The sequence below is a fragment of the Leptonychotes weddellii genome, chromosome X (genome assembly GCF_054177405.1).
Source record: "Leptonychotes weddellii isolate Sample4059 chromosome X, ASM5417740v2, whole genome shotgun sequence".
Lineage (NCBI taxonomy): Eukaryota > Metazoa > Chordata > Mammalia > Carnivora > Phocidae > Leptonychotes > Leptonychotes weddellii.
Window position 1 is genome coordinate 81,763,341 of NC_138385.1, and position 14,283 is coordinate 81,777,623.

General features: G+C 35.7%; 1 protein-coding gene across 1 annotated transcript in view; it reads left to right on the forward strand.

The window, feature by feature from the left end:
• The window catches only part of DMD (dystrophin), a 1,845,074-nt gene that overhangs the window by 481,325 nt on the left and 1,349,466 nt on the right, over positions 1-14,283 (forward strand). Inside the window, exon 12 of the mRNA XM_081807964.1 lies at positions 7,099-7,249. Within this exon, the coding sequence (XP_081664090.1) occupies positions 7,099-7,249 (151 nt within the window). The remainder of the gene's footprint in view (positions 1-7,098; positions 7,250-14,283) is intronic.

A 14,283-nucleotide genomic window follows, 5' to 3' on the forward strand; every position in this document is an offset into this window, starting at 1 on the left:
CTAATTGGACTGAATGGTGGTGCTGTAGTGAAGAGGACCGACACATTGTTTTAGGGGGGAAAAGCCTCTTTATGTGATTCAGTTAGACCTTTGCCTATTTCATTCTGCAATGGAAACTACTCTACTTGTAGTAGTATACTGGTAGTAGACAGAAGACCATTGTCCACTGTCAGGCTTTGTAGCTGGGTTTTTTAAGGTATGATTAGGACTTGGCAGACAGAGGGTGCATTAATTGAGGCACAGAGGTGCAGGGGGGCAAGGAGGGAGGAACCATGTGCGCAGACGCAGATAGTACACTTCCAGAAATTTAGAATGGGACCTGGCAGATGGCAGTGGTGGAGGTAGGGGTGGTTAAATGTGGTAGGAGAGAGGTAACAATGATGGGGAAAGTTGTACACATTTGGGGTCATTGTTTTTATTGGATTCTCGGTTTTAAACCTTATATTTCACAAGGCATTCATTGAGCTTTGATAAATGTCCCAAACCTTGAGAATTGAAAACTACTAATGTGCTTCATATGGCCCATTCATTACTGCCATACAAAAAAGCCTTTACATGTGTTTGTATATGCATTACTGAAACTTTGCTTTTAAAAAAATCAATATTGCTTTATAATTTTAAAACAATGTGGGGTTTTTTTGTTTGTTTTGGTTTGCCTAGAATATATCATGTTTTCTGATTCCTACATTTAGTGGAACATTATAAATATTTAAAGTATCTGGTCATTTATTTTACCTTGTGACCATATGTTTGAGGGAAACTGGGTCTCGGTGTATTGTGGTTTCTAGCATTAGTGTAAACCTTATGCTAAGAATATTTGTTTCAATAGTAACAACTGTACTTTTCATTTTGGTGAGAAGAAAGAGCAAAATTATCCATTAATGACAATCTCTATAAGATCCCACTAAATGACCTTTTTTCCTTCTATTTTTATGTCCTGATGATCACTGATATAAATGAAATGAGGAGTAGATATAAATGTCATCTCTAAAAAAATCACATTCATACAGTCAGTATAGCATGATGGTGAAGTAGGCCCCAGGGCCAAACTAACTGATTCCCGCTTTCCCGCCTTCCCTTGCTTGTCCCTTGACCCATGTATACCTTTGTTTCCCCATCTGTAAATTGGGGCTAAGATCAGTTCCTGTATCACTAGGATTAATTATAGTAATACTTCTGTTGTCTGGCACATGATAAATATAATTTGTTATTCATACATAAAGTTATATTTAAATGTCCCAAATCACGCAAGGTTAAAATTACTATTTTAGTAGGTAATTTAGTACTTATATAGTATTATTCATTTATAAATAATTCAGTGAAGACATTTTTATGTGTCCTAAACCTGTCTCTATGTCATCTCCTTGCCTCTGGTTCATGTTAATCCTGATAGACTCATGCTGCCTGGGCTCTGCTACCTAAACATTTGCCACTTGTGAACACCCAAGAGCTGAAGTAAAAATTATGCCTGAGTCCTGAAAACCAACACAATCCTTTTCACCCCTGGATGTTCACTGGAATCACCTGGCTGGATATAAATTCCACTAATTCACATTTCTGTGATAGTTTTTAAAAAAACCTGATGTATAAATGTCACCTTCATTGATCACTTTCGTAATAGAGTAAATGAAACAAAAACCCATACAAGGGGGTTAAAATAACTACATATTTAAGGATTTATCAGCATTCCCAGAACATCTAGTTGTACATAAAAGATTCTTGAGCTAAAATCAAAACTATGTAATCTAGTCACTACAGCCATTTTGCTGAGATTTTCAAGCCAGCAGTTTGAATAAGTCAATAAATTAATTTTGGTTTTTATCAGTGTGATTTTAGTTACTAAATGGCATGCATTTGAGAGTAAAAAGTGCATTAAATATTCAGTTTCTCTAATTCATACCAGTAGCCCTCCCTTAAATCAAATATATAGGTTTTATTGACAACTTAAATCATGTGATTGTATTTTGGGTGTATAACATGCTAATTGAACATCACTGGGAATTCTTTTGTAATCTATAAATTCACATTAATATTTTACCTCCTTTCATTAGTTGTATTTCTTATTTGAGAATTGCATATAAGCAAGTAATTACGAAGTCTAGGAAATGGGGCCTGAGAACCAATCTTAGTAATTTTTCATCGTAAGTCCCTAGGATTTATGAAGTCTATACTTTTACATATTTATTAGTATAGCATCTAGCATATGATTATGTTTTATAAGTATTTTATACATTTTATAATGCATTTCCATAAAGCCCAAGAAACACTATTTAGGCTATCAAATATAGGCTGAAATTAATGAAAACATATACCATTTTGACATTTATAAATTTGTGTAGAAAACCAAGATTTCAGAAAATGCTCTTCATATTTATTCCTAAATTCCTTAACTCAGGATATCCTTCCTTATAAATATTGTGTGACATAATAAAGTATTATGGATAAAGACTGCCAAGTAAGCAATCCTTGCTATTGTCAATCTAGTTGTCTGTTGGTTTAGACCGGTACTGTCCAATATGGCAGCCACTAGCTGCATGTAGTTATTTAGTTGTAAATTTAAGTTATTATAATTAGGTATGGGTAAAAATTCAGTTTCTCATTTACTAGCCATATTTCAAGTGCACAGTAGCCACACATGGCTAGTGGCTATCATATTGGATAACACAGATATACAACATTTACATCATTGTAAGATCTATTGGGCAGTACTGGTTAGAGGATAAATGCCTTGCTACAGTCCAGCAGAATCTCTGTAAAGCAGACTCTGTTTGCAGTGATTTCCTTCATGTTCACAGAGACATGTCCACATAGCAGGGTATGGGGTGAGAAGGAGATCATCAGTAAAATTATCTTATTCCCTAAGATGTTTTTTACTGCAGCTACAACCCAAATCCAAGTAGCTTATACCATTGCTTCTTCAAGTGTGGTCCATGGACCAGCAGCATTGGCATGCCCTGGGCATTTGTTAGAAATGAAGACTCTCAGGTCCCTCCCCAGGCTTACAATGTAGGACATATTCCCCACCTGATTTGTATGCACATTAAAGTTTGGGAAGCACTAGTTAAAACCATAAGGATGTCATTATCTTATATTACACTAAATCCACGGGTGGGATATCTCTAGGTTAAGTATATGACTCCGTTGTGCCATCAAAATCCCAGGTTCTTTCATTTTTTATTGGAATAAAATGAACATACAGTGTTCTATGAGTTTCAGGTATAGAATAAAATGATTCAACAATTCTCTACATTCAGTGCTCATCAAGCTGAAGTGCATTCTTAATCCCCTTCACCTCTTTCACCCATCCCCCGACCCACCTCCCCTCGGGCAACCACCAGATTTGATTTCTGTATTTAAGAGTCTCTTTTTTATTTGTCTCTTTTTTCCCTTTGTTGGTTTGTTCTGTGTCTTAAGTCAGTATATGAGTGAAATCATGTGATATTTGTCTTTCTCTGACTGGCTTATTTCACTTAGCATGATACCCTCTAGGTCCTTTCAATTTATTGGTTTTGCTAGCCTCCCTCTGTCTTCAGCCAATTTTACAACTGGAAGTTGGCTGCAGCAGTTCCCAATGTCATATCCTGGCATGCTTCTGCCTCTGGATTTTGTCAGGACTGTCTCCTGTCTGGCACTAGTTTATTCTAGTTCCACTGTCCTCCTCTCTCTATTGCCTGTCATGTATTTATGCTTCACTTTCCTTTTGCTTTTATAGCCCTTTCTAAATGACCACTTGAAAACCATAAAATGAAACCAAGAGAAATGCATACTCTTTTTTTGCCTATGGGTGATAGATTTTTATTTTAGGAATTTGACAAATTTCCCTAATTTATTTGCAGCTTTAGAATGTTGGTTGGAAATATAGAATTTCTTTCTTTCATTTCAATAGTATTCTTATTTCGTTTTATTTTAAATATTTTATTTATTAGAGAGAGAGTGCACGAGCACAGAAGGAGAGTGAGAGGGAGAAGCAGACTCCCTGCTGAGCAGGGAACCTGATGTGGGGCTCAATCCCAGGACCTTGGGATCATGACCTGAGCCGAAAGCAGATGCTTAACCGACTGAGCCACCCAGGCGACCCTCAATAATATTTTTAATTGAACAATATGAAATTGTCATTTTCATGGAATGAAGACTCATGTATCAGCAACTTCATATGACCCAACCTAACACATCATCTGATCCATAAAGAAGGAAGATAAGTCAAAGTTAAGAGCATGGATTTGGGTGACAGATAATTTAGCATTTAGATAGTGTCTTAACTTGTCACTGGGACACCTTGGGCCAATTCTTTAACCTTCCCCAAATCCATTGTCCTCAGAAATAAAATAACAGTGGTATTATCTACCTTAGTAAGTGATAATGAAGACCAAATGTAATTATTCAGTGTTTTTCAAACACAAGTCAGTCATGTTCCACCTTCACAATTCCTTCCATATCTGCATTTTTTTATCATTACATATTTAATACTTTTCCTTAACATAATTATCTTTACTTAGTCTCATCCTAAGCTGTATGATTTTATATATGTATTAAAATCATATATAGACTCACTCTATATATGTATGTATACAGACATACACGTATGCATATTGCTTGGCCACATAAATATATGCTAAGCATATTAAAATAATTTCATAAGTTTTTCCCTGTGCCACAAAAATCATTCTGCGAACCATAAATGTTACATATCATCATTTAGGATCCACTGAAATAGTGCATTTTATGCTTCCTAATAAGATTAGCCCACAAAAAGTGTTGAATGCATGTTAGCCAAAATAGTTAAAAATGAATTTTAAATGATATTTTAACCCAAGGGTTAGTTATCACCCCCAACTTTCTAAAGTTACCCCTTCTTCTACCACATTTAGAAAAGGGGCATTTGTATTGTACAGGCTTTTAAACAGACCTTCTGATAGCAGTGCCTCCTCATGGTTGCTTCTTCCACTGTTCAGGCATTGCCATGAGCCACTGTTCACTTCCCTGCTGCTCACTCTGAGTAACTCTGGCCTGTAATTCACCTGCATATATCGATGCTATCTCTTTGCAGGCCTTAGTGAGCAAAGGAAGCACAGCACCTTTTACTACCTGTTAACTCCTTTCGTAAAACACCTACGCAGAAAGCTGTAAGTAAACTACTGACCAGACATTACTGAGTGATTAGAGTATCTAAAGTAACAACATTGGAAAAACAAAAACATTATTGAACATTATATTAAAAATAATTGTTCTTAAAGTCCAAAGGAAAGCCATACAGAGTTGAGCTTTTCACACATATTCCCCCACATGGACATCCTAATCAACAGGAGTTTCCAGCAAAGGTATGGGAGTCAGTGAATATTTGTTGAATGAAATGTCTGTCTAAAAGTTACAAAAAGGAAATAAATAATATTTTAAAATGAAATTCCGTATTGATTCTAACAAATGTGTGTTATAGTTGAAACATTTCTTCAAGGGTGAATAACAATGTGGGATTCTTTTCTTCAGTTTTTGAAAGGTGAAATTTTTAGCTTACTGGAGTGACAAACCGGACAGGAAAAACAACAAAAATAAGGAATGATACTGTAGCTAATTCTCATGAAATCTTATTATCATCAGGTCAGTTCTCAAGGGGTAGACCGAACCAATAAAGTGAATGATTTATGCACCTTGTAATGTGAGGATGGCATTCTTTGAGAGGCTTAAACAAGCAACTTTGAGTTTTTGCTTTATTGGATGCTTCTTCATCAGTGTTGCTTCCCATAAAAAGAAGATGTCTACTTTTTGTGTTTGATAAATTAAACCTCATTCCCATAGGCTTTTGATTGCAGGGTGCCTCAGGGAACATGTGTCTGTGAAAGGTAAAAGGCCAGTAAATGGTGTAGTCCAGATTATATTAAACACTTAATTATGTGTGTATTCTGTGTTTTTAAATGTGCTGATTAATGGAAACTTCTGGTGAAGATTTTATAAATCAGAATAGTAAATACCTAGTTCTAATTATGTCTTCCTTATCAGCATTCATTATACTATGATTTCCATGAATGCTTCCAACATGTCTTCCTAAAGAATATTTACCTCAAAATCAGTATTAACACTTCTCATTTGAGTCTCAAATTTTTGTTGAGTGGCTGAAATAACCTCAAGTTTAATTTTCATCTTCACCATGAAGTTGTGTGATTGATAGGCAACATATTGTCCCATGTCCCTGATGCTGGAAATCTAATTGAGAAGGTAAGAAGTTGGTTTTAGGGCATATAGTCAGGCTTTAAATTCATTACCCAACCCACTATTGTTTACATCTTTGTAAACATTACATCTCTTTCACTTACTATTTCTGTATAACAAATGACCCCAAAATTTCGTGGCTTAACACAATAATTTATTATTATATCATGATTCTGTAGATCAGAAATATGGGCAGGGCTCATCTAAAGATTGTTGTTCTACAATTGTAATATGGCTGAGGTCACTCTTTGAGCTGCATTCAGCAGGAAGCTCAACTTTTAAGACAGCATTTTATCCTCTAGAGCCACTCAACATGGTCTCTCATCGTTCCGTAGTGTAGCCTGGTCTTCTTACAGTGTGGCGTCTAGGTTCTAAGAGACAATATAAATGCTTCCTTGTTCTCTTACAGCATTTATACTTGGGACTCTCATAGTGTCACTTCTGCCATATTCTACTGGTCAAGACAAATCAGAAGGCTGGTCCATATTCATGAGAATGGGAAATAGACTCTTGGGAAGAGTGGCAAAAAATTTGTGGCCATCTTTAATCACCATACATATTAAAGTAATGGAGATATAAATGAACGATTGCCAGGATATGCTATTAGTTCAGTTATCAGAGATGGGTTACACTTTTAGTGTAAGTTCACATTTAGTTAGCTATGTGAAACTTCCTAAAAATTGGGATGTATGAACTATAATTCGGAGAAAGAATAACTTCAGAGGTGATTGATCATGGGCTTTGCTTCCCTTATTTCTTAATGTTTAATAGATGCCAAACAATGTGAACATGCCATAAATTACATAAATGTCAACAGTTTTATCTTGCAGGTTTAATAATAGTAAGTAAAGTTGTTTTGATAGAGGTAATAATAGACATCTTTCGAATTTTCAGTTTACATAAAGTTCTAATGGATCTCCAGAATCAGCAACTGAAAGAGTTAAATGATTGGCTAACCAAAACAGAAGAGAGAATAAGGAAAATGGAGAAAGAGCCCCTTGGACCTGATATTGAAGACCTAAAACACCAAGTACAACAACATAAGGTTAGTATATTTTATGCTATTTGCTTTCTACTGGAGAACAAACTCCATGTACATATGTGTATTACATACACACATACATACATACATACATACATATATCATGGTTTACAGAGAAGAAAGAATTAAAGCTTCAATTAAGAAGAGTTTGAAAGCCTTTCTTACCTAATATTTTTCGGAATGCTTGTTTTTTCAAATACAGCATACCTTGGCTTTTCATATTTGAAAAAAAAAATCAAACGTATTCCTGGATGAGAACAATGCTAGATATGTGATTTATTAAAGTTTTGGTTTCTTAGAAGAGGGACTCTGTAGGGATTACTTGCAATGCAAATTTAACTCATAAGACAAGATTTTTTACATGTTTTTACCTTCAATTCATAGTCTTAGAACAGGCCAAGCTTGATTAAAATGAACACCTGTAACATTGCTTTTCTATAAAATACAGAATTCATCGTTTATAATATTTCCATCTTTTTTCAGTTTATTTATACATTTACAAATTATGCTCTTTGGTTGCCAGAAAGCATTTGTTGTTCCTGTGATTAGAATTTCTAAAGGAATATTTCTTTTTTTTTTCCTTCAGCATCCATGTTTTAAATGTTAATTGACATATAACGTTGTGTAAGTTTTAGGTATATAACATAATGATTTGAAATTTGTATACACTGAAAAATGATCAGCAAAATAAGTCTAGTTACCATTTGTTACCATACAATTTTTTTTTTTTTTTTTGTGATGAGAACTTTTAAGATTGACTCTCCTGGCAACTTACAAATATGCACTACAATATTATTGACTGTAGTACTGTGCAATATGTTACATCCAGGTGGCCTACTGTTTTCTAACTTGAAGTTTGTACTTCGTGACTCCCTTCAGCCACTTGGCCCACCCCCTAACCCACCTCCCCTCTGGCATCCACCATTCAGTTCTCTGCATCTATAAGTTTTGTTTTGTTCATTTGTTTCTTTGAGCAAATACCCAGAAATGGAATTGCTGGATCATATAGTAGTTCTATTTTTAATTTTTTGAGAAACCGTCACACTGTTTTCCAGAGTGGTTGACCAGTTTACTTTCCTACCAACAGTGCACAAGCGCTCTCTCTTTCCTCTACATCCTCGCCAACATTTCTTATTCCATATCTTTTTGATAATAGGCATTCTAACAAATGTGAAGTGATAGCTTGTTATGGTTTTGATTTGCATTTCCCTGTTGATGAGTGATACTGAGCATATTTTCATGTGCCTGTTGGCCATCTGGATGTCTTCTTTGGAAAAATGTCTGTTCAGATCCTTTGCCTATTTTAAAATCTGATTGTGTTTTTGTTGTTGGGTTGTATAAGTTCTTTATATATTTTGGATATTAACTCCTTATTGGGTATATGATTGGCAAATATTTTCTCCCATTCTGTAGGTTGTCTTTTCATTTTGTTGATGGTTTCCTTTTCTGTGCAGAAGCTTTTTACTTTGATGTAGTCCTACTTGTTTATTTTTGCTTTTATTACCTTTGCTTTTAGATTCAAAATAAAAAAAAAAAAAATCACCAAGACTGCTGTCATGGAGCTTACCACCTAGGTATTCTTCTAGGAATTTCATTGTTTCAGGTCGTACATCAAGTCTTAATCTGTTTTGAGTTAATTTTTGTGTATGGTATAAGACAGTAGTCCAGTTTCATTCTTTTAATGTGGTCCTGCCATTTTCTCAACACCATTTATTGAAAAGAGTTGTCCTTTCCTCCATTGTATATTCTTGCCTCCTTTGTTGTAAATTAATCGAATACATATGCACGGGTTTATTTCTGGGATTTTTATTATATTCCATTAATGTTGTCTCTGTTTTTTTAATGCCAAAACATACCATTTTGATTACCATAGCTTTGTAATATAGTTTGAAACCAGGGAGAGTCATGCCTCCAGCTTTGTTCTTCTTTATCGTCATTGCTTTGGCTATTTGAGGTCTTTTGTGGCTCTATATAAATTTTAGGATTGTTTGTTCTAGTTCTGTGAAAAATGCCATTGGAATTTAGATGGGGATCGCATTGAATCTGTAGATTGCTTTAGGCAATATGGACATTTTAATATTAGTTCTTCCAATCCATGAGCATGAAATACCTCTCGATTTATTTGTGTCTTCTTCAATTTGTTTCATTAGTATCTTAGTAGTTTTTAATGTACAGATCTTTTACCTTCTAGGTTAAATTTATCCCTAGGTACTTTATTCTTTCTGAAGCAATTGTAAATTGGGTTGTTTTTTTTAATTTCTCTTTCTGATAGTTGTAAATGTATATAAATGATTTCTGTATATTGTTTTTGTACCTTGCAACTTCACTGAATTTATTAGTTCTAATAGTTTTTGGTGGTGTCTTCAGGATCTTCCATGGATAAAGTCATGTTGCCTGCAAATGGTGACAGTTATTTCTGATCAGGAGTTTTGAAGGTGCTTCATTCTAATAACCATTATAAAATTAGCTCTGGGTTTTATTGTAGGAACAAGAGCTTGCTCAGTCCATAAAGAAACACACATACATACATACATACATACATACATACATACACAGAGTAACCTTCATAATTGGTTCAGGTTAGGCTTGCCAGATTTAGGAAATAAAAATACAAGAAGCTTAGTTAAATTTAAATTTCAGATAAGCAACAAATACTGTTTTTAGTGGAAGTATGTCTCAAACTACTCATTGTTTATCTGAAATTCAGATCTTAGTTGGCATCCTGGATTTGATCTGACAACTCTACTTAGGATTCTGTGGTTCTTGGATTTGTGGCTTTGAAAGGGATTATCTGCCCCCTCAACTCATTTCTCCTAAATCTGCATCTCACTCAACTTTATTTTCTTTTTATAATATTTTGTCAGAGCTAGTTTCATACTCTGTGCAGATGCAAGATACTGTTCTTTCTAAGTCCCAGAGTTCTTTTCTTATTTAATGAGCTTCTGGTTCAATGACAAATGGCCCTGCTTTTGATGCCCCCACAGCTGTCCTTTGGCCATAGCAGTTTACAATCAAGCAGTTTAGGGAGAGCTCTAGCTATGGTCATCTCCATCCACTACACTATTGGGGGAAAAATAAAATGTCAACTGTATTCTAATTTTCATGTGAAAGTTGTGATGCAAAGATGCTAATTTGGTCATGTAGATTTTAACTGAACATCTGATAAAGAAGTTAGATCCAGTGCTAGACCTCAAACACGATCACATATATTCATGTGTGGATCACACGCTCCCTTGGCCTGCACTGGAAGTTGCATGCAGACAGTTTCTGTATACACTAATGGCTTCTCTGTATCTGAGGACATTTGCTGCCACAACAGAGTCTCAGCCAGTTTGAGGGTGGGAAGGAAGCAGTTAGTGCTGCCACACCTGTCATCAGTTAGCCACCAAGGAATGGGAGATGCTAGATAAATCCCCTAGAATCCTTGCCCCATGGTGAGACAATTCCAAGATGTTTCTTAATTCCCATAGTCTCTCAAAGGTTTCCCAGCAACACTGAGCTGCAGGTGTCCATGAGGTAAACTGTCTCACATTCCCACTCTCATAATGCCTCCTGAGATCATTTCCCAAATAAACTCGTTGCACCTGAATCCTTGGCTCAAGGTCTGTTTGGACAGGAACTCAACCCAAGACAACCTTCTTGCCCTGGAAGCCAGAGTACTCTTCAGCTTTGCCACTAACTAAATGTGTAATTTTCAGAAATTACTTAATTCTCATGTTGTCCACATTTTCCCATTGGAAATAATGTCAATTTTAATGTTTCCATTAGTTTTAGAATGTGAAGCTTTTCAGGAAAGGGCAAGACTAAGGCTGGTAACACTGAAAATCAGAGGGAATGATGTTGGCACTGGATGCCTGGAGTATGAGAAGGAAGCCAGGAAGCCAGGACTCCAAAAGGGAAGTGGCAGAATAATGTGAGGCTAGCCATGAGTGTGAATGACTTAGGGCTACTGCAAGGAAACGTGGCAGCTTGAAACCCTGAATAGACCCTTCATTCAGCATAGACAGGCCATCTAGAATCTTCATATTCTGACAGTTACCTGAAATGTTTTGCACTTTACTCTGGAAGATACAGAGTGAATGGAATGGAACATATTTGACTAATATTGTCATAAAATTTGAATAGATTGTCCATTATTTGAAAATGTGCCATTTCTGATGAATATGAAATTGCTTTGAAGAGAATAATTTGAAACAAAGCAACAGAATTATATGAAAGTTGATTATGTAATCTTTTACATCCAGGACTTACTCATATAAGTGCATAAAAAGAAATGGAAGGAATTGGTTTGCTGGCCCAGAGAGTGAGTCCAACTTCTACCTTTAACTGTTTAAACCCACTTCAGGCTATATTATTTTTTTTTATAAAATTAAAATAAGGGAAAAACATAGCTAAGAGAAAGCCTGACAATTGATACTCTTTTGTTACTTGACATAATTATGGGGAGAAAAAAACGATTTAACAAAATCAAACAATTTATAAAGGAGTTGAGTTTATTTATTTTTAAGTTTTTATTTAAATTCCAGTGTAGTTAACAAACAGTGTCATATTAGTTTCAGGTGTACAATATAGTAATTCAACACTTCCATACAACACCACGTGCTCATCACAGCAAGTGCACTTCTTAATTCCCATCACCTATTTCACCCCTCTCCTGACCCACCTCCCCTCTGACAACCATCACTTTGTTCTCTATAGTTGAATTTATTTAAATGGGAAACATATTTTCTTAAAAGTACACACTAAAAGGAGTACATTTTTTGTTGTTATTCTTGCCATGCTTCATAAAACAGAAAAAGACAAATGTTCTTTCTTTAGGTAACTGGGTTCAAACTAAAGCCTGATTTAAGTAGTCACTGATTCACTTTGCCACTTTTCTTCCCAAGAATTGTAGGTGAATGAAAATAAGGAAATTTCTCCTGACAACAAAATACATCAGTAACCTTGGTACTGAAAAAAGCAACTCCACCCAGCTTCATCACCACACTCCTTACCTAAGTTAACATTTAGGGGTTTTAGCTATGTATAGATAGACATTAAATCCCTTAGTCATCTTCTTTATTTTTCTGAGAGTTGATTACAGATGACAAAATCAAAGAAGAGACATAGATTTTGTTGCCCGGAATCCATTTAAATTCTGCTCAGGTCAGAGGACTCTGGCTTGTTCTCTCTCTCTCTCTCACCCTCCCTCCCTCCCTCCCTCTTTCCCTCCTTCTCTCCCTTTCTCTTGCTCTCCTTGGGTTGAAGGACAGAAAAAAAGTTTGCAAATCTTGCAAGTACACCAAGAATATTACAGATACGCTCCTCTGTGTTTTGTAACAGGACCCTTTGGTATCATCATTTCAACAGCATTTTATTATGAGGCAGGCTAGAGGTACAACCACTGTGAAATGCCATAGAGATAAGTCACTTTTACTGAATCCGCCAATTAGGCAAGGTAGAACAATCGATCCTATATTGGTGGTTACTACTCATTGTAGGCAAAGTGTTAACTCTGGCTAACTGGGAGAAGGTCAGTTTGCTGCAAAATTTGGAAAAACCAATCATTCTTCACAGCTATTGCTTTGGGGAGAGAATTTACAGGTTTACTTTAGATCTGAGTCACCCAAAAGTTATTCTCTTGGAATGAATAAATTGAACTTCTCCTTCCCTTTGTGAAGGAACATGTCAGAAATAATTCTGGTTGGTTATATATATATAATATAAATATATATAAAATATATTTATATTAAGAGACAGACTTTATTAGTGATGTTGATAAGGAATGAAAGGATTCCCCTTGAAGGAGTCACAATATTATTGAGGAATAAATGTCTGTTGTGGGCTTGGATATTCATTAATGGGAAAGAAGTTGGCTATTTGGGAGGGTCTTTTAATCAAAAGGGAAGTATTTGGCTGAGGAACATTTTGTCTCAAAGCACAGTCAGCCTGAGATGAAGGTTAAGGCTTAGTGTACTAGCCAAGTTTCCAATTCTTCTGAGAGATTTAGACTTTTGTTATTAGCTACATTGGCTTAGTAACAGCATCAACAAAGTCCTTACCAACAAGTTATTAGAATCTGCAGATATAAATATGACATGTGTGCTACATTCTGACTTGAGTGAATGTTCTAGGTTAAGTACTGATTAATACAAATTAAATGACCTCTTAGAAGCTGAGTCACCTATCCTTTCCTTGCAGCTTAGTTAATCCCAAACATTTGGGTTGCTAAGATTGGGAAATCTCTTCTGGTGACCTTTAAAATGATCTAGATGCTCATGTAATGGGGAGGGTTTAGGTGTGATCCTGCTAAAGGATTTGACATTTCATTTCATTCCATTGCATTCTGTTCCATATCATTGAACAAACACTTACTAAAGCACAATGAGTGCTCCGAAGAATACAGAGACCTACTGTATATGGAATCTTCCTCAGGAAACTCACATGTTAGTACAGCAGATAAAGACATGGAAACCGAGTGACCATTGTACCAGGCAGAATATGACAAATGACTTGAGAATATTAAAAACAGTGACTTGGTTGGGCAAAGGAAATGAGGTGGGAAAAGTGTAGAGTATGCCACTTGCCTAGATCATGTGTTGTGCTATCCTCAGAGCTAGATGAGTACAACCTGATCATGGAGGGTCTTGAACTCAGGCATTTGGAGTTACTTAATGAGTAGTAGGGAGCCATTGTTGATGAGAAATTAAACTGAAGAGTAGTGATTTAGGAAAATCTATCTAAATTTTTTAGGAAGATATATCTTGTAAGATAAATCAGAGCACAGATGAATAGGAGGCCAGAAGTCATGGTAGGAGGATACTGCAGAAAGTATATAGAGCCTGAATGGAGGCAGTGTCAATGAAAATTGTTAACAGGTGTAGGACACATTTCAGAAATCAACAGCAGAACCAGCAGGACTAAATTTAGGAAATTGAGCAAAGGGCTTGAATTAATAGATTGTGAGACTGGGCAATTGGGAAGCAAAGTTGGATTTTGAAAAATAGACAGTACTAAGATAGAAATGCAATAATTGGGAAGGGGAGCAGGATTCTGAA